At 45.9% G+C, this 19,465-nt stretch overlaps 2 protein-coding genes across 6 annotated transcripts in view; one reads left to right on the top strand and one right to left on the bottom strand.

Annotated features, from left to right (window-relative positions):
• CCDC32 (coiled-coil domain containing 32) overlaps window positions 1-3,631 on the bottom strand; it is a 46,206-nt gene extending 42,575 nt beyond the window's left edge. For all 4 annotated transcript variants that reach the window (XM_063652129.1, XM_063652131.1, XM_063652130.1 and 1 more), the window contains exons 1-2: window positions 3,491-3,631; window positions 1,302-1,557 (exon numbers count right to left, since the gene is read on the bottom strand). In XM_063652129.1, coding sequence (XP_063508199.1) covers window positions 1,302-1,545 — 244 coding nt within the window. In that variant the 5' untranslated portion in view covers window positions 1,546-1,557; window positions 3,491-3,631. The remainder of the gene's footprint in view (window positions 1-1,301; window positions 1,558-3,490) is intronic.
• Window positions 3,632-7,785: 4,154 nt separating this feature from the next.
• Window positions 7,786-12,955, top strand: RPUSD2 (RNA pseudouridine synthase domain containing 2). Of its 2 annotated transcripts, none has more exons than XM_054450268.2 (3): window positions 7,786-8,430; window positions 10,096-10,392; window positions 12,021-12,955. In XM_054450268.2, the coding sequence occupies exons 1-3, from the start codon at window positions 7,825-7,827 to the stop codon at window positions 12,753-12,755; spliced, it is 1,638 nt and encodes a 545-aa protein (XP_054306243.1). In that variant the 5' UTR covers window positions 7,786-7,824; the 3' UTR covers window positions 12,756-12,955. The 2 variants fall into 2 exon arrangements, with proteins under 2 accessions (XP_054306243.1, XP_054306244.1); XM_054450269.2 differs by having other exon boundaries at window positions 7,786-8,184.
• The last annotated feature ends 6,510 nt before the right edge of the window (window positions 12,956-19,465 follow it).

Raw genomic sequence — 19,465 nt, forward strand, 5'->3', positions numbered from 1 at the left:
CAACAGAATGAGACTCCGTCTCAAAAAAAAAAAAAAACAAACACAAAGTGGTATACTGGACTTTGGAGATTCAGAAGTGGGGAGGTTTGGAGAGGGGTGAGAGATAAAAAACTACACATTGGGTACAATGTCCACTACTTGGGTGATGGGTGCACTAAAATCTCAGACTTCACCACTATACAATTAATCCATGTAGCCAAAAACCGCTTGTACACCAAAAGCTATTGAAATAAAAAAATTAGGGCCAAGCGCGGTGGCTCACGCCTGTAATCCCAGCACTTTGGGAGTTCAAGGTGGGCCTTATTCCCAGGTTTGGTTTTGTGAAACATGGATGAATCTCATGGTTGTTCCACAATAAAAGGATATTACAATTCTAAAGACTGCCCATCACCGCCCTAGACTGATATTTATTTTTCCCCTAGCATGGGACAAGTTGAATCTCTTTCCTGTGTTTGGAATCTCTCTAGATACTTATACTATGGCCACAGGACAGGGTACTGAAAATGTGTTCAGGAAATATTTTTAAAATAAAATGGCTCACAAAAGGCAGAATGAATCTTATGTCAATATGCTCCCATTCTCAACAATCAATCTATTTATGTAAGTTTTTCAAACTCCAGCATCAGAAATCCACATGTAGCCCTGGGGCCATCACATTTTCTTGCAGGATGGCATAAGGTTTAACACTTTTGAGTTATTTGAATATATGGGCAACCAACAGTAGGCAAGAGGGTTCTACAGAATGCCAAGAAATCAAACACAGAATTTAGATGAACTGGTCAGAGGCAGGAAGTGACAAAAACTGTTTTAAGAGCTGTTTGGGTAGTCATGGCGGCTCATGCCTGTAATCCCAGCACTTTGGGATGCCGAGGTGGGTGGATCACCTGAGGTCAGGCATTCGAGACCAGCCTAGACAGCATGGTGAAATGAAAGCCCGTCTCTACTAAAAATACAAAAAATTAGCCGGGCGTTGTGCCAGGCGCCTGTAATCTCAGCTACTCGGTAGGCTGAGGCAGGAAAATCGCTTGAACCTGGGAGGCAGAGGTTGCCATGAGCTAAGATTGCACCACTGCACTCCAGCCTGGGCAACAAGAGTGAAAGTCTCAAAAAATTTAAAAAAATAAATAAATAAAGATCTGTTCAAGTAAAAGGGGGCTGCTTCCCAACAGCCAGCTTGAAACATCCCTTGGAATTATATCTGACAGATACATGTGACAGGAATAACAACAACACAAAAGAATAGGAAACCAAGTTTGAAGTAACAGAACTTCAATATGCTTCCCTAGAGCCATCAAACTTACCTAGAGATGCTAAATACACTTCTGAATCCTGCAAGGGAGCCCAAGGCTTTACAGTTGGCTGGACAGCAAAGTCAGCCACCTCCCTCTGGCCTTCACCTTCAGGGCAAGAATCCACAAAGGAGTCTGAGAAGGCATTGTTGACACCATCTTCTTGGTCAGGATTTGGCAGACAGGAACAAATTTCAGCCCAGAGATCCTGGCCAGATCTTGTGGCTGCAGAGTCAGCGCTCTCAAACATTTTCATTTGGAATCTGAGCTATAAAACAGAAGTTCAAGTGAGTAAGAACTGGCTTTAAGAATACAGCATAAGGTTGGGCACAGTGGCTCACGACTGTAATCCCAACACTTTGGGAAGCCGAAGCAGTCAGATCATTTGAGGCCAGCAGTTCGAGACCAGCCTGGGAAACGTGGCAAAATCCCATCTCTACTAAAAATACAAAAATTAAACAGGTGTGGTGGCACGTGCCTGTAGTCCCAGCTACTCCAGAGGCTGAGGTAGGAGGATCACCTTAGCCCAGGAGATAGAGGCTGCAGTGAGTGGTGATCACGCCACTGCACTCCAGCCTGGGTGACATTGCGAGGCCCTGTCTCATAAATAAATAAACAAAATAAAAATAAAAATGGAATTCCTACAAGCCATACACAAAAGGCAGATACTCTGATTCCACTTATATAAGGTACCTGAGTAGTCAAATTCATAGATACAGAAAATAGGATGGTGGGAGCTGGGAGGTAGAAAGAATGGGGAGTTACTGTTTAATGGGTACACAGTTTCAGTTTGGGAAAATGAAAAAGTTCTGGAGGTGGATGGTAGTTACAGTTGCACAACAATGTGAACACCACTGAATCATACACACAAAAATAGTTAAAATGGTCAATTTTATGCTACATATATTTTAACACACACACACACACACACACACACACGAATCTCTAGGGCATTTCCAGGTTGGACAACCAGCCTGCACTTTTCTCCAAAGATCTTCAAAAAGCAACAGTTCTAACTCCAGTCAATTAAATTCTGGTTTTCTTTCTTTCTTTCTTTTTTTTTTTTTTGAGACGGAGTCTCGCTTTGTCGCCCAGGCTGGAGTGCAGTGGCGCTAACTCGGCTCACTGCAACCTCCGCCTCCCGGGTTCACCCCATTCTCCTGCCTCAGCCTCCCAAATAGCTGGGACTACAGGCGCTCGCCACCACGCCCGGCTAATTTTTTGTATTTTTTAGTAAAGACGGGGTTTCACCGTTTAGCCGGGGTGGTCTCGATCTCCTGACCTCGTGATCCGCCCGCCTCGGCCTCCCAAAGTGCTGGGATTACAGGCGTGAGCCACCGCGCCCCACCCCTAAATTCTGTTTTCAACAGAACACAGACTAAAGGTCTTCCACAGTTCCATATACATGAAGATCCTGCTTGGTAAAAAGTGTCTGTCAGAGAGTACTGTCACAATGAAAGGGCTATGTGCTCAGCGCATGCAGTTCAGCCATGTCTCATGTTCTTATTTTAATACAATCACTGAAAGGTAGGTATTTTCACCATTTTACAGCTGAAAAAACAAGTTCAGTAGGGTAACTTGCTCTAGGGCACATTACTGATATGTGGGGAATCCTTGACTGGAAACCAGATCTGTGCTGCTCCAGAATCCATGTTTTTATCAAATACCATCCTGCTTGTTTGGAAAATATAACGAAAGCAGCCCAAGCACGAGCAGGTAGGAAAAGCTACGCAAAGAGCCTGGAGGCTTTTATAACTATCTAGGCATATAAGATAGGCTGACACCTTCTTTCAAGAGGAGACTTAGAAATCAGGAAGGCTGCCTGAGGCAAGGTCTGAATAATGCCAGGAGACAGAGCCCAGCCAGCATAAAGGCCGGAAGTAAAAGGGACAGATATGCGACGGCGGTCCTGGGTGAACTGATGTCTAGCGCTACAGTGAACCCCCAACCCGAATTCGTCTGAAGCCACCCAAAACCAAAACTTTGCTCACACAAGAGCCCCGCACGGCCCCTTACCCCAGGGCAGGGCGTCCAGAACCGCGCAGCAAATTCCGGCGTCCAGATCCCAGGCCTCAGTCGCTCAGGTCTCTAGGGCTGTCTGGACAGGATGAATCAAGTCCCAAGGCCTCTATGTGGTATTCCGGGGCCGGGCCAGAGTGGGAGATCCAAAACGCTGGGCACCCCAGACCCTCCTCACTTACCGCAACAGCTGCCCAGTAAACGCTTGGCTCAGCTCTGTCGCCTGCAGCCCGGAGGAAATCGGGAGGGGCGGAGTCCCCTAGTGACGGAGCCCAGGAGTCCTCCAACTACCTTCCCACCCGACGATGTTCTGTGCGTCGATTGGTCGAGAGGAGCTCAGCGTGGTGAAGAAGTGAGGAGCAGCAAGAGGCGAACGGTGGACGGGGCTCTGGTTGCCGGGAAACGATGGAGTCACGTGCCCTGAGCATTGCCCCTCCCCTCCCGAGGGCCGGGTTGATTCCTTGAAGATCCAGGGTTCCAGTCCCTGCTTGGATAGGGAAGTCGTTTCCAAGACTTGACTTTTCCTAGTCGCCGGAGCCAGTTCACCTCCTCCACAATTCTCTCTGTCGGTGTTTGTCTTCTAAAAATTTCACCCCTTCGTTACCCAAGTTACAGCACTTCCGCGGCTTCTTTCCTTACTCTCCCAGTAGACCCATGTCTCATTCATCAAATTATGAAGCTTTCCTTCATTCATTTAGTAAATAGATACCAAGCTCCTGCCGTGTTCTAAGCATTGTGTTAAGAGTGAATTTAAGACACATATGACTTGATATAAGTCCTGGAGATCCTTACAGCTTAATAGTGTAGGAAGGGGGTCCGCCATGGAGGCATAAAAGTTTACAAATAACAGTAAACAGTGATAGCCAGGCGCGGTGACTCACGCCTGTAATCCCAGTACTCTAGAAGGCCGAGGCGGGTGGATCACCTGAGGTCAGGAGTTCGAGACCAGCCTGGGTGAAACATGGTGAAACTCTGTCTCTACTAAAAATACAAAAGTTAGCTGAGCGTGGTGGCACATGCCTGGAATCCTAGCTATTCAGGAGGCTGAGGCAGGAGAATCGCTTGAACCCGGAAGGCAGAGGTTGCAGTGAGCCAAGATCGCACCACTGCATTCCAGCCTGGGCAACAGAGCAAGACTGTCTCAAAAAAAAAAAAGGGGGGGGGGAGATCATAGAGTATATGATGGAAGTGTGGCCAGAGTACATAAAGGAGAGAGTGGTCATAAGAAGTGTGTGTCAGAATGCTTTGTTGTTGTAGTTGTTAAAGGAGATGACCTTTGATATCCTTCAGGGGATAGATACCAGCTTGTTCATTGAGATCAACACCTCCCCATCACCAACTTCCAGGATCAACACCAGTTACTCTCTCCCAAGAAACACGTGATGAAAGACATCAGCCAACCATCAGTAGCCAAGTAACTTGGCTGAGGAAATAGTTTTCACTCCAGCCTGGGTGACAGAGCAAGACTCCGTCTCAAAAGAAAAAGAAAAAGAAAACAACAACAACAAAAAAACACAGTTTTAGGATTACAGATGTGAGCCACTGCGCCCAGCTAAAATACAATTTAAAATTCAGTTCCTTGCCGGGCTCGGTGGCTCATGCTTGTAATCCCAGAATTTTGGGAGGCTGAGGGGGGTGTGGATCACCTGAGGTCAGCAGTTTGAGACCAGCCTGGCCAACATGGTGAAACCCTGTCTCTACTAAAAATACAAAAACTAACTGGGCGTGGAGGCGCATGCCTGTAATCCCAGCTACTCAGGAGGCTGAGGCGGGAGAACTACTTGAACCCAGGAGGCGGAGGTTGCACCGCCACATCCGGCCTGTAATCCTAACACTTTGGGAGGCCAAAGTGGATGGATTGTTTGAGCCCAGTTTGAGACCACCCTAGGCAATGTGGCAAAACCTCGTCTCTACTAAAAATACAAAAAATTAGCCCGTCATGGTGGCACATGTCTGTCGTCTCAGCTACTAGGGAGGCTGAGGTGGGAGGATCACTTCAGTTTGGGAAGTCAGGGCTGCAGTGAGCCAAGATCGTGCCACTGCACTCCAGCCTGGGTGATGGGAGTGAGATCTTGTCTCAAAACTTGTTAAAATTTTAATTAATTTAAATTTAATTAGCCACATGTAGCTATGGTACAACACATGGCTAACGGTGACCCTATTGTATAGCACAGGATTGGAGAATATTACTTAGTTCACAGAACCTCAAGGTGGGTGGAGAGTCAGGCTTTAGGTCTATACAGCCAGGAACAGTATCTGAATCTCACTGAGAGACTGCTCAGGGAACACCCCACGGCCACTGAACATCTATAGCTGGCATTATTCGTCGATTGGGTACTTGACACAAGAACCTCCCCGACTGTTGTCCTCCCAGATTAGATGCCTCCAATGCTACCTTGTTAGACACGGATTTCACACTGGGCCTGCTTCCGCGGCTGTGTGCCTCTGAACCAAAGCCTCTGTCTAAGAGATAGAGCCCAGGTCAAATGCCTATGTCCAAGCTGCAAGAGAGTGTGGGAAGGCTCTGGCTTCTACCTCTTGGGGGCAGTAATGTAATGTGAGAAATTCTCTACCCAAAAGAAGGGTGTTTGTAAGATGCTGGATGTTTATAGAATATGACAAATGTCTACTCTACATGGTCTATGCCAGTGCTTCTCAAACTTTAATATGCAGAAGAATCATCTGAGGATCATATTAAAGTGCAGATTCTCATTTAGTAGGTCAGAAGGGGAGGAGGAACAAGATTCTGCTGTTTTCTGTCTCCACAGTTTTGCCAGGCACTAGTCCAGGTATTTTACTGGAATTAACTAATTTAATTCTCCCACCCCAATCCTATGGAGCAAAGAGGCTAGCTAAGAATACATACTTTTCTTTTGGATAAGGTTCTGCTCTCACTGTAAATATCTTAATGAAATGACACACTTGAGAGATGATGTCCCTCCTGTGAAGTAGTTTGGTTCTAACATACCCCACAATCAACGGAAAATTCTACCTCTTATTTCTGGAGGTAGTCAGGAATCAGACTTTTCAGCATACGGAGTTCTGCAGCTGTGGATACCTCAGCTGCAGTCCCTCAGTTAGTTTGGTGAGACTAATGACTTGAAGAAGGAAATTAGCTAAAAAAGATTTCCCTTTCTCCTCTCCAGAATACAAATGCCTAGGATAAGAATTAGACTGTCTTTTTTTTTTTTTTTTTTGGCAAACTAACATTGAAATACCTCCTTATTTGGAAGAATCCCACTCTGGATACCAAAGAGGGTTAGATTCTTGGCCAGGCGCGGTGGCTCACGCCTGTAATCCCAGCACTCATAATATAAAAATTAGCCAGGAGTGGTGGTGCGTGCCTGTAGTCCCAGCCACTCAGGAGGCTGAGGCAGAAGAATCACTTGAACTCAGGAGGCGGAGGTTGCAGTGAGGCGAAATCGCGCCACTGCACTCCAGCCTGGGCGACAGAGCAAGACTCCGTCTCAAAAAAAAAAAAAAAAAAAAAAAAAAGAGGTTAAATTCTTCCATCTCCAGGCACCCTGGAAGTGAGGGCTCAGACCAATGAAGTGTGGCTGATGGAAGTCCTCCCCTGCAGGACTCTTAACCTTGGGAGAGGGACACAGAGACACAGGGAGATTTAGGGGTTTCCAAGGGGTGGCAGGGCTGCAGGAAAAAGGGTCCTTTGGCACAACATAGTGTCTTGTGTCTACTGCATCCCAACTGGGTTTCTTCCCTGACATGCCTGAAGCCAGGCTCTCAAAAGGCTTGGTTTCCCTTGATTTGGCCCTTTTTCTGAGCCTATTCTCCAGTTGTCTTGTGAATTCTGAGGCACTAATATTCTTTCCATAATTCCATCTCTGATGAAATTAACCAGAGTTGGTTTATTTTGCACTTAAGAACCCTCGCAATATATTCTCTGATCTATTTGCAGTTTTAATCTCAGGATGGAAGCATATGGGAGGCGAATGGGGATCCCTAATCCTTCTCATGCTGTTAGGGGGAAACACAGGTGTGAACACATTGCTTCTGGGGTGCTTGTGTGTGTTTTAAATACATATATAACAATCTTACTGAGATATAAGTCACATACTATAATATTGACCCTTTTAAAATATACAATACAGTGGGTTTTCGTATATTCGCAGAGTTTAGCAATCTTTATTCTGGTTGTTAGTTTTTGTTTTGTCTTAAATAAAGCTCCTTTCAAGCGTTTCTTCAGACCCAAGGGACTACTCGGAATTTACACGACCTACTCCTGTCATGGCCTTTACACGGAGCAATTCCAAGGGTTTCCTTTATAAATAACGTCGTATCTCCCTAATAGGAAGACGTCTGAGTAAGGTCACTTTTGGTGAGACATTTACAGTCTCTCATCTCTACGCTCACTCAATTCACCTAATTTAACTCGAGCAGCTCACTCATTGGCTCACTCACCGCAGACCCCGCCTCGGGACTGGGCTTCCCTGATTCGCTGGGGCCGAGTGACGTCCTCAGATCGCGACCCTGGGAGAGGAGTGGGGGCCGCGTGGTCATGTGGCTGGGCGGCCGCGCATGGCTCAGGGTTCTCGGACATCGGCGCTGCGACCTTCGGCGCCCTAGCTTTACCAGGACTTGGAGTGGCTATAAGGGCCCAATGGCAGAAACACTGTCTACCCAGGTTGGGACAGCGGGCGGGCTGAGGGCTCCGCATCAGCAAAACGGTGATGCCGGTGGCGACGCGAGGGTTGAGCCGTCCCTCGGGCCCCCGAAGCCGGCTGGCCGGGAAGTGGAGCCGGCCCCAGTAGGCGAGGAGCATCCCTCGGCTGCAGCCCCGGGCCCGGGCAAACATAAGAAGCGGCGGGGCGCAACCAGGGAGCGTGTCGTGCCGCCCCCGAAGAAGCGGCGGACCGGGGTGAGCTTTGGAGATGAGCACTTTGCAGAAACCAGTTATTACTTAGAGGGCGGCCTGCGTAAGGTGCGGCCCTATTACTTTGACTTCCGGACCTACTGCAAAGGTCGCTGGGTGGGCCACAGCTTGCTGCACGTCTTCAGTACCGAGTTCCGAGCTCAGCCCCTGGCCTACTATGAGGCCGCGATCCGGGCGGGCCGCCTGCACCTCAACGAGAAGCCGGTGCAGGACCTCAACATCGTGCTCAAGGTGGAGTTCTGATGGGGCTGGCCAGAAGCGGGCGAGGAAAAGGGGCAGGGTTTTGTTTTGTTTTGTTTTTTAGGCTTAGTAAAGCATAGGTACTGGATTAAAATCATGGCAATTCTAAAGCGTTCTCGCTTTCATTTGGAACACTGTTTTAGCCCCTGTTTCCCACCTCCGCAAGTGGCCAGCGTGTCTGTGCTTCAGGACTCAGCCTGTTTATCCTCTTCCTCAAGGCAGCTTCCTTGTTTCCAAAGGACAGAAGTTGGAATTCTCATAATTCCTTTAAACACCGTCTTGTGGCAAGGGCACTGATCACTTTACCCTGCGTTGTAGATCTCTGTACAAATAGTAATAATAGGGGCTATCATTTATGCCTCTTTACTGTGTGCTGGGCACAAAGTTAAACATTGTATGTCCACTAATTGTAATGACAACCTTGTGAAGTAGGTATTGCCACTCCATTTTACCTCTGAGGAAACTAAGGAAACTCACAGGGGTAAGGCCATAAACAGTGCCACTAGCAAAGCCTATGTTCCTATAACTACTACTTAAACTATTTAACATAGAGTTGTGAGATGTCAGGGATAGAGACTAGAATTGTTTAGCCCAGTGCTTTGACTCCTTTAAAATTCCATCACAGGTATGAGGTACCAGACACCCCTGTCAGAAGTAACACTGTTTACCTGTCAGTAACACTGGTTTACCATGGTTGTGAGTGGAGAAAAGGCGATTACAGCATTTGGGGAATGGATGGTTTTGGAGTAACTTGTTCCATTGATCAAGCGATTTGGGTCAATATATCATAGATTGACGAATTCCCTCTCCTATCCCAATTTCTAAAGCACAGATCTGGTCTAACCCTCACATTCCACAGGAAACAGAGACCCAGAAAAGACAAATGACTTGCCCAAGAGCATGTAGTGAGCCTGTGGCAAATCCTGGTCTAGAGCCCATATCCCTGGACTTAAGCCTTAGTTTTGTTTGTTCAAGATCGTAGTAAGTGATGATTTATGGAGGTTTTTTCCTCCATTAAAAAAATTTTACCTTGATTTTTTTTTTTTTTTTTTGAGACAGAGTCTTGCTCTGTTGCCCAGGCTGGTGTGTAGTGGCGCGATCTCGGCTCACTGCAACCTCCGCCTCCCAGGTTCAAGCGATTCTCCTGCCTCAGTCTCCCAAGTAGCTGGGATTACAGGCACGTGCCACCACGCCTGGCTAATTTTTGTATTTTTAGTAGGGACAGGGTTTGACTGTGTTAGCCAGGATGGTCACTTGATCTCTTGACCTCGTGATCCACCCACCTCAGCCTCCCAAAGTGCTGGGCTTACGGGCGTGAGCCACTGCGCCCGGCTAAAAAATTTTACCTTTAAAATACCTTTATTGTAGAGAAAATACAGTTAGCAAAACCAAAAAACATTCATAATCTAACCACCCAGAGATAACATAGTTAACATTTTTGCATATGTCCTTCCAGTGCTTTTTCAGTGCCAGCTATCTGCCTGTGTCTGTCTGTATTTTTACAAAATGAGATCACACTCTGCACACTGCTTTTTTAGCCCAAGATGTGCTTTCACCATTCTTCCATGTCAGTAAGGAACAGGGGAAGCTGGGTATGAAGTTGACTGATTACAGGCTGCGATCCCTAGGCTGACTTACTACCTATGTCTTTGACAGGACAATGATTTCTTGCGGAACACAGTGCACAGGCATGAGCCACCAGTCACAGCAGAGCCCATTCGCCTGCTAGCCGAGAACGAAGATGTGGTGGTTGTAGACAAGCCTTCCTCCATTCCCGTTCACCCCTGTGGCCGCTTCCGACACAACACAGTTATCTTCATCCTAGGCAAGGAGCACCAACTCAAGGAGCTACACCCCTTGCATCGGCTTGACCGCCTTACCTCAGGGGTGCTTATGTTTGCCAAGACAGCTGCAGTCTCTGAGAGGATTCATGAGCAGGTTCGGGACCGGCAGGTGAGTCAGGGTTTTGTCTCCTACAGGCCACTTCTTGGGCTCACGAATGCTGTGTGTCAAAAGGGCATCATGGAGTTCCGAAGTGGTCCTTCATATTTATCTGGCCATCCTTCCTACCTTCCTACCTTAAGGCAGGTCAACACCTAGTGCCAAATGCAGGATATCTCATATGTTTCCAAAAAAATCTTTAGAGATGGCATACACTGCCTCTCTTAGTAGTTTGCTATTTTGAAGCTTTAAAATGCTGACAAGGCCAGGCTCACACCTGTAATCCCAGCATTTTGGGAGGCTGAGGTGGGAGGATAGCTTGAGCCCAGGAGGTAGAGACCAGCCTGGGCAAAATAGGGAGGCCCTGTCTCTACAAAAAAAAAAAAAAAAAAAAAAGGCCAGGCACAGTGGCTTACGCCTGTAATCCCAGCACTTTGAGAGGCCGAGGTGGGCGGATCACGAGGTCAGGAGATCGAGATCATCCTGGCTAACACGGTGAAATGCCATCTCTACTAAAAAAAATACAAAAAATCAGCCAGGCGTGGTGGCGGGCACCTGTAGTCCCAGCTACTCGGGAGGCTGAGGCAGGAGAATGGTGTGAACCCAGGAGGTGGAGCTTGCAGTGAGCCAAGATCGCGCCACCGCACTCCAGCCTGGGTGACAGAGTGAGACTCCGTCTCAAAAAAAAAAAAAAAAACTTATCCTGGCATGGTGGCACATGCCTGTGGTCCCAGCTACTTGGGAGGCTGAGGTAGGAGGATCACTTGGCCATGGGAGGTTGAGGCTGCAGTGAGCCATGAGCATGTCACTGCATTCCAGCCTGAGCTATAGAGCAAGACTCTGTCTCAAAGAAATAAATTAACATAAGAAAATAAAGTGCTGACAGGCTGAGCAAGGCTTTTAAGATTATGGGGAGAGCCTGCTTGGTGAAAAGATTCTAGATGTAGTTAGAAAAGGCTTGGGTAGAAGAGTTTAATGGTAATGATTGTTGTCCTGAGACTTGTAATTCTGGATCTGAATCATAATACATTTATTGAGTGCATACTGTATACCAGGCTTAGTATCAAGCACATTAGAGCCTAATTTACTGAATGCTTATCACAGCCCAATGAGGTAAATGGTTTTCTTTTCTTTTCTTTTTTTTTTTTTTTTTTTGAGATGGAATTTCGCTCTTGTTGCCCAGTCTGGAGTGCAATGGTGTGATCCTGGCTCACTGCAACCTCCGCCTCCTGGGTTCAAGCAATTATCCTGCCTCAGCCTCCCAGGTAGCTGGGATTACTGGCATGCGCCACCATGCCTGGCTAATTTTGTATTTTTTAGTAGAGACGGGGTTTCTTCATGTTGGTCAGGCTGGTCTCGAACTTTTGACCTCAGGTGATCCACCCGCCTGAGCCTCCCAAAGTGCTGGGATTACAGGCATGAGCCACCACACCCAGCTGGTAAATGCTTTTCTAATTTCACATTTTCTAGATGAGTTAGTAGGATTTAGAGGTTAAGTAATGTACCCAAGGTCGCAAAACTGGCAAATGGTAGAGCTGGAGTTTGAATCTTCTGACACTGGTCCTTATCACTCCACAAAGAGTTTGGACTCCATGAATTTAGGCTTTGTACTGACTTTCTCCCTCTTCCCTCCTATGTAGCTGGAGAAGGAGTACGTGTGCCGGGTGGAAGGGGAGTTCCCCACTGAGGAAGTGACCTGTAAAGAACCCATCTTAGTGGTGTCTTACAAAGTAGGGGTGTGCCGTGTAGATCCCCGGGGCAAGCCCTGTGAGACAGTGTTCCAGAGGCTAAGCTACAATGGCCAGTCCAGTGTGGTACGGTGCCGGCCACTCACAGGCCGCACACATCAGATTCGAGTCCACCTTCAGTTCTTGGGCCATCCCATTCTCAACGACCCCATCTACAACTCAGTTGCCTGGGGTCCTTCCCGAGGCCGAGGCGGCTATATTCCCAAGACAAATGAGGAGTTGCTACGGGACCTAGTAGCAGAGCACCAGGCCAAACAGAGCCTGGATGTACTAGATCTCTGTGAGGGTGACCTGTCCCCAGGACTCACAGACCCTACGGCCCCCTCCTCAGAGTTGGGCAAGGACAACCTGGAAGAGTTGGCTGCAGCTGCCCAGAAGATGGAGGAAGTAGCTGAGGCAGCCCCTCAGGAGTTGGACACAATAGCCTTGGCACCAGAGAAGGCAGTTGAAACAGATGTCATGAATCAAGAGACAGACCCACTCTGTGCAGAGTGCCGGCTGGTGCGACAGGATCCCTTGCCCCAAGACCTTGTGATGTTCCTACATGCCCTACGCTATAAAGGGCCAGGCTTTGAGTACTTTTCACCAATGCCTGCCTGGGCACAGGATGACTGGCAAAAAGACTGAAGGGTGTGGCCAATAGAGGGATTGCTTCTTGGGTTGTGACAAGGATGGGCTATAGGGCAAGGGCTGACCCCATGGGCTAGTACTTGGGGTTTCTATAGGAGTGAGGTCGGGCTTATAAAGAGACCTGCTCATACTTGCTACCTCCTTCCAGTAGGAATTTGGAGACTTTTTGGTTTGTAAATATATCCCTTTTTCTAACATCTTTTGTGTCTGGTTTTCTTCCTGCTTTTTTTTTATTATTGATGTAAAATTCACATAACATAAAATTAACCACTTTAACTGGCCAGGCACAGTAGCTCATGGCTATAATCCTAGTACTTTGGGAGGTAGAAGTGAAAGGATCACTGGAGGCCAAGAGTTGAAGGTTAAAGTGAACTGTGATTGTGCTGCTGCACTCCAGAGCCTGGGTGACAGAGTGAGACCCTGTCTCTTAAAAAAAAAAAAAAATTAACCAATTTAAGATGTACAGCGTAGTCACATTTAGTACATTCACAGTGTTGTACAACCATAACCTCATGTATTTTCAAAACATTTTCATCACCCCAAAAGGAAACCTGTACCCATTAAGTAAGTGGTCACTTTCCACTCCCCTTCCGCCAGCCTCTGGCAACCACTAATCTACTTTCTATCTGTATGGATTTGCCTATTTATTCTGGACATTTTATATAAATGGAATGATAAAACATGTCACCTATGTCTCTGTTTCCCTTAGCATAATGTTTTCAAGGTTTATTCAACTTGTAGCATGTATCAGTACTTCATTCTTTTTTTTTATGGCAGAATAAGCTGTTGTATGGATATACCATGATTTGTCTATCTGTTCATCAGTTGATGGACATTTGGGTTGTTTCCACCTTTTCATTATTGTGAATAGTGCTGCTGTGAACATTAAATATGTTTTCAGTTCTTTTGGGTATATACCTCACAGTGGAATTGCTGGGTCATATGGTAATTCTATGTTTAAATTTTTGAGAATCCACCAAACTTTTCCACAGCAGCTGAACCATTTTACATTGCCACCAGCAAGCATAGGGGTTTCAGTTTCTCTACATCTTCACCAACATTTGTTTTGTTTTGATTACAGTCATCCTAGTAGGAGTGAAGTGGCATCTCATTCTGGGTTGTTAGTCTTTTTGTTGTGGAGTGTAAGTATTCTTTATATATTCTGGATGTCAGAGTCTTAGCAAAAAGACTAACAGCCCAACTTAAAAATGGGCAAAGGATTTGAATAGACATTTTTCCAAAGAAGATATACAAATGACCAGCTAGCATATGAAAAAAAAAAAGCTCAATATTATTAATTATCAGGGAATGCAAATCAAAACTGTGGCATTAGTATAAGAATAGACAGAGCGATGGAATAAAATCAAGAGTCAAGAAATAAACCCATCCATCTAAGGTCAATTGGTTTTTGACAAAAGTGCTAAGACTGTTCAGTGGGGAGAGAATAGTCTTAAACAAATGTCTTTTTTCTTAAACAGTTCATGCTGGGAAAACTGGGTATTCACATAAAAAAGAATAAAGTTAGACCCCCACCTCACATATACAAAAATCAACTGAAAATAGGCCAAGGGCAGTGGCTTACACCTACAATCCCAACAATTTGGGAGGCCAAGGCAGGAGGATCCCTTGAGGCCAGAAGTTTGAGAACACCCTGGGCAACATAGCAAGACCTTATCTCTACAATAAATCAATAAATTAGCTGCGTGCGATGGTGTGCGCCTGTAGCCCTAGGTACTCGGAAGGCTGAGGCAAGAGGATTAGTCGAGCCCAGGAATTTGAAGCTGCAATGAGCTATAATGGTGCCACTGCGTTCTAGCTTGGGTAACAGAGTGAGAGCACTTCTGTAAAAACAAACAAACAGAAATGAAACAACAGAAAACAGATCAAAGACCTAAAGAGAGCTAAAACTGTATAAGTCTTAGAAGAAAATACTGGGGTAAATCTTCAAGACCTTAGATTTGGCAATGGGTTCTTAGATACAACACCAAAATAATAATGAAATACAAAATAAACAAATTGCACTTTATCAAAATTAGAACTTTTGCAAATCAAAAGACACTATCAAAAAAGTGAAAAGACAGCCTACAGGATGGGAGGAAATTCCAAAAGAGGAATAGTTGGGTATCTGGTAATACTAATTTATATTTTTGGAGGAGACTCCATACTGTTTTTTATAGTGGTTGCAGCATTTTACAATCCTACAAACAGTGCACAAGGGTCCGATTTCTTCACATCCTCACTAACATTTGTAATATTTCATTTTTTGATAGTGTCCATCCTAATGGATGTGAGATTATATCTCATTGTGGTTTTAATGTACATTTCTCTGATGATTACTGAGAACATCTTTTCATATGCTTGTTGGCAATTTTTATATCATCTTTGGAGAAATGTCTATCCAAGTTCTTTGCTCATTTTTTGATTTACAATTGTCTTTCATTATCCATGCATGATTGGTTCTAGGATACCTCCACCTTCATCCCAAGATACCAAAATTCACAGATGCTTAAGTCTCATATAAAATGACATATTATTTGCATATAAACATCCTCTCATATACTTTAAATCATCTCTAGTTTACTTACTATACATAGTAAATGCTATATAAATAGCTGTTATACTGTGCTGTTTAGGGAATAATAAGGAAAAAAAGTCTGTACATGTTCAGTACAGATGCAACCATCCATTTTTTTCCAAATGTTTTCAATCTAGGATTTGTTGAATCCACAGATGCAGACTCTATGGACATGGAGGGCCAACCATATTTGATTTTTTTGTTGTTGAGCTGCAGGAGCCCTTTATGTATTCTAGGTATTAACTCATTATCAGATATATGCTTAGCACATATTTTCTCTTATTCCATAGGTTGCCTTTTCACTTTCTTGATTGTGTTCTTTGATGCACAGAAGTTTTAAAGTTTAATACAGTCCCATTTGTCTGTTTTTGTTTTATTTTATTTTATTTTATTTTTTTGAGACAGAATCTCATTCTGTCGCCCAGGCTGGAGTGCGGTGGCACAATCTTGGCTCACTGCAACCTCCACCTTCCGAGCTCAAGCATTTCTCCTTCCTCAGCCTCCCGAGTAGCTGGGACTACAGGCGCACACCACGCCCAGCTAATTTTTGTATTTTTAGTAGAGACAGGGTTTCACCATGTTGGTCAGGCTGGTCCCAAACTCCCAACCTCAGGTGATCCGCCCACCTCGGCCTCCCAAAATGTAGGGATTACAGGCGTGGGCCACCGCACCTGGCCTATTGAAGCCTTTCAGTGGCTTGTATATCACACCAGTGATATGGGATTCTCATGGATCTGAGTATTTGCTCAGCTTCAAGAAAACCCTATCTCCATTCCATGAGCCAGCCAACTCTCCTTATCACTGAGACCCTCCATAACTCAGGAGCTGTGGGCTCCTAGGACTGGGAAGAATCAGATATCCAATAAAATGAATACATATGGCAGATGTTTGAGAGCCAGCTATGTGTTGGATTCACACTAGGCTCTGGGTATATAATGGTGAGTAAGTCAGATATGGTCTCCACTCTTATGAAGTATACAGTCTGTCCAGCACAATGTGGGAAAGTAAACAGTAAACAATGTGGTAAATGTTTTGTGTGACAGGAGAAGGAGGGAGGCACACCTAGTGTGATTCCTTCCAGGATCCCAGGGTTCTGAATGGGAGCATTAGCATTAGCCCATTTTCCATCTCACCTCTTCAGTTCTGAATTTTACCCTCTCTAGTGCTGTTTATCCTATTCTCATTATTTCAGAGGTTCTTGAGCTAGAGACATATGGATGGGCTTGAGAGGATCCCTGGATCTCTTGAAATTTTATGTAATATTTTGTATATGTGTATACTTTTCTGAGGAGAGTCTATATATTAATTTCTCAACAGATCTTTTAAAGCTGCATTGTCCAATGCTAGCCACATATGACTATTTAATTAAAATTAAATAAAATTTAAAATGCATGGGAAGCCGAGGCGGGTGGATCACTTGAGTCCCGGAGTTCAAGACCAGCCTGGCCAATATGGTAAAACCCCGCCTCTACGAAAAATACAAAAATTAGCCAGGCATGGTTGCATGTGCCTGTAATCCCAGCTATTCAGGAGGCTGAGCCAGGAGAATCGCTTGAAGCCGGGAGGTGGAGGTTGCAGTGAGCCGAGATTGTGCCACTGCACTCCAGTCTGGACAACAGAGTGACACTCTGTCTCATAAAATAAAATAAACTGCAGGCCAGGCATGGTGGCACATGCCTGTAATCGTAGCACTTTGGGAGACTGAGGCAGGTGGAATGCCTCAGCTCAGGAGTTCGAAACCAGCATAGGCAATATGGTGAAACCCTGTCTCTACTAAAAATACAAAAAATTAGCCGGGCGTGGTGGCGGGTGCCTGTAATCCCAACTACTAGGGAGGCTGAGGTAGGAGAATCGCTGGAACCCGGGAGGCAGAGGTTGCCGTGAGCTGAGATCATGCCACTGCACTCCAGCCTGGGCTACAGAGCAAGACTCTGTCTCAAAAAAAAATAAAAATAAAAATAAAAATAAGCCAGGTGTGGTGGCTCACACCTGTAATCCCAGCGCTTTGGAAGGCCAAGGCGGGTGGATCACGAGGCCAGGAGTTCACGACCAGCCTGGCCAAGAGGGTGAAATCTGGTCTCTACTAAAAATACAAAAATTAGCCGGGCGTGGTGACAGGTGCCTGTAATCCCAGCTACTCGGGAGGTTGAGGCAGATAATTGCTTGAATCCGGGAGGCAGAGGTTGCAGTGAGCCGAGATTGCGCCACTGCACTCCAGCCTGGGGACAGAGTGAGACTCCGTCTCAAAATAAATAAAAATAAAAATGAAACAAAATGCAGTTTTTCTGCTGTATTTGCCCCGTTCCCAATGTTCAAAGCCACTTGGTCCAGTGACCACCATATTGGACAGCACAGATATAGAATAGTTCCATCACCTAGCAAAGTTCTATTGGCTGCCCTTGCTTCAAAGGATCGCTACACAAAACAAGAGTTCCTAACTACAATTACTCCACTAGTCTGCAGATGCCTAAAAAACAGGGTGTGTGTGTGTGTGTGTGTGTGTGTGTTCTTCTATCTTGCACATACTAATCAAGTAATTGGTCTCTCTGTGTTAATTAAATGCTGTGCTAGGTGCCAGTGTGTCCGTTCCTTCGGGTGGGTTCTTGGTCTCCCTGACTTCAAAAATGAAGCCACAGACCTTCGAGTGAGTGTTACAGCTCTCAAAGGTGGCACGGACCCAAAGAGTGAGCAGCAGCAAGACTTACTGTGAAGAGCGAAAGAACACAGCTTCCACAGCCTGGAAGGGAACCTCCGTCTGTGGAAGCAAACCTCCGTGGATTGCCGCTGCTGGCTTTTGGAGGGGGTGGCGGGGGTGGCCAGGTTTTATTCCCTTATTTGTCCCTGCCCATGTCTTGCTGATTGGTCCATGTTACAGAGTGCTGATTGGCCCATTTTACAGAGTGCTGATTGGTTCATTTTACAGAGGGCTGATTGGTGCGTTTACAATCCTTTAGCTAGACACGGAGGGCTGATGGGTGCGTTTTTACAGAGTGCTGATTGGTGTGTTTACAATCTTCTAGCTAGACAAAAAAGTTCTCCAAGTCCCCACTGACCCAGGAAGTCCTCCTGACTTCACCTCTCACTAGGATGTTAATACAAAACCTGTGACAAAGGTACTACTATGAGGAGCTCAGGTTGAATCTAGTTGGCCTTTGCTATGCTTAACAGCTGGCTGTCCTTGAATGTGTTTTTTATCCTTATAAAACGGTATCCTTTTGGCCGGGTCCGGTGGCTCATGCCTATAATCCTAGCACTTTGGGAAGCCAAGGCGGGCAGATTGCCTGAGCTCAGGAGTTCCAGACTAGCTTGGGCAACATGGTGAAACCCCGTATTTACTAAAATAGAAAATAAATTAGCTGGGCGTGGCAGCGTGCGCCCGTTGTCCCAGCTACTCAGGAGGCTGAGGCAGAAGAATTGCTTGAATCCGGGAGGCAGAGGTTGCAGTGAGACGAGATCGCGCCACTGCACTCCAGCCTGGGCGGGAGAGCAAGACTCGCTCTACAAAAAAAAAAAAAAAAAAGTATCCTTTTAAAACTTTTATTATAGCCCCCTTCCCTCACCCCTACTCTGGAGGTAACCACTATTAATAACTAAGGGGTCCCAAAGGGGTGGGGGTGAGGCAGAACAGGGTCTGGAGGCAGGGAACCTAAGGCCATTTCACACTGACTTCCTAGAAGTAAATTGATAGGAAAGCCCTAACTTTCCACTCCTAAGTAACAAAAGGACCAGAGGTTACTCCCTTTGCAAACCCCCAACTTTCTGCCCCGGAGATGGGAAATTGAAAGTACCTCTGATCCGTTGCTTCTTGCAACCGATCAGATGTTTCCATGGGAGTGTGACCTTTGTAACATCACTTCAGCCTCTGATTGGTTGCTGTCTGCAACCAATCAAACTGATTGCTGGCCAAGTCTTCCTTTGCATAGAAGTGCAACTTGTAACTTCACTTTAGCCTCTGATTGGTTGCCTTTGCAACCATGAGGTGAACACCAAGTGGCCAACGGGAAACCTCTAGGGGCTATTTGGACCCCAGAAGATTCTGTATTGGGGGCCCTTGAGCCACTGCTTGGCCCACTCCCGCACTGTGGAATGTACTTCCATTTTCAAAAAATCCCTGCCTTCATTTGGTTCCTTT

Source organism: Pongo pygmaeus, chromosome 16, assembly GCF_028885625.2.
Source record: "Pongo pygmaeus isolate AG05252 chromosome 16, NHGRI_mPonPyg2-v2.0_pri, whole genome shotgun sequence".
In the NCBI taxonomy this organism is placed as follows: domain Eukaryota; kingdom Metazoa; phylum Chordata; class Mammalia; order Primates; family Hominidae; genus Pongo; species Pongo pygmaeus.

What these genes read in the sequence shown, in the direction of transcription:
- RPUSD2 (XM_054450268.2), top strand. Translation starts at nt 7,825, where the DNA reads ATGTGGCTGGGCGGCCGCGCATGGCTCAGGGTTCTCGGACATCGGCGC. An exon ending in ACCTCAACATCGTGCTCAAG is followed by an intron (nt 8,431 to 10,095) that starts GTGGAGTTCTGA and finishes TGTCTTTGACAG; the next exon opens with GACAATGATTTCTTGCGGAA. An exon ending in AGCAGGTTCGGGACCGGCAG is followed by an intron (nt 10,393 to 12,020) that starts GTGAGTCAGGGT and finishes CCTCCTATGTAG; the next exon opens with CTGGAGAAGGAGTACGTGTG.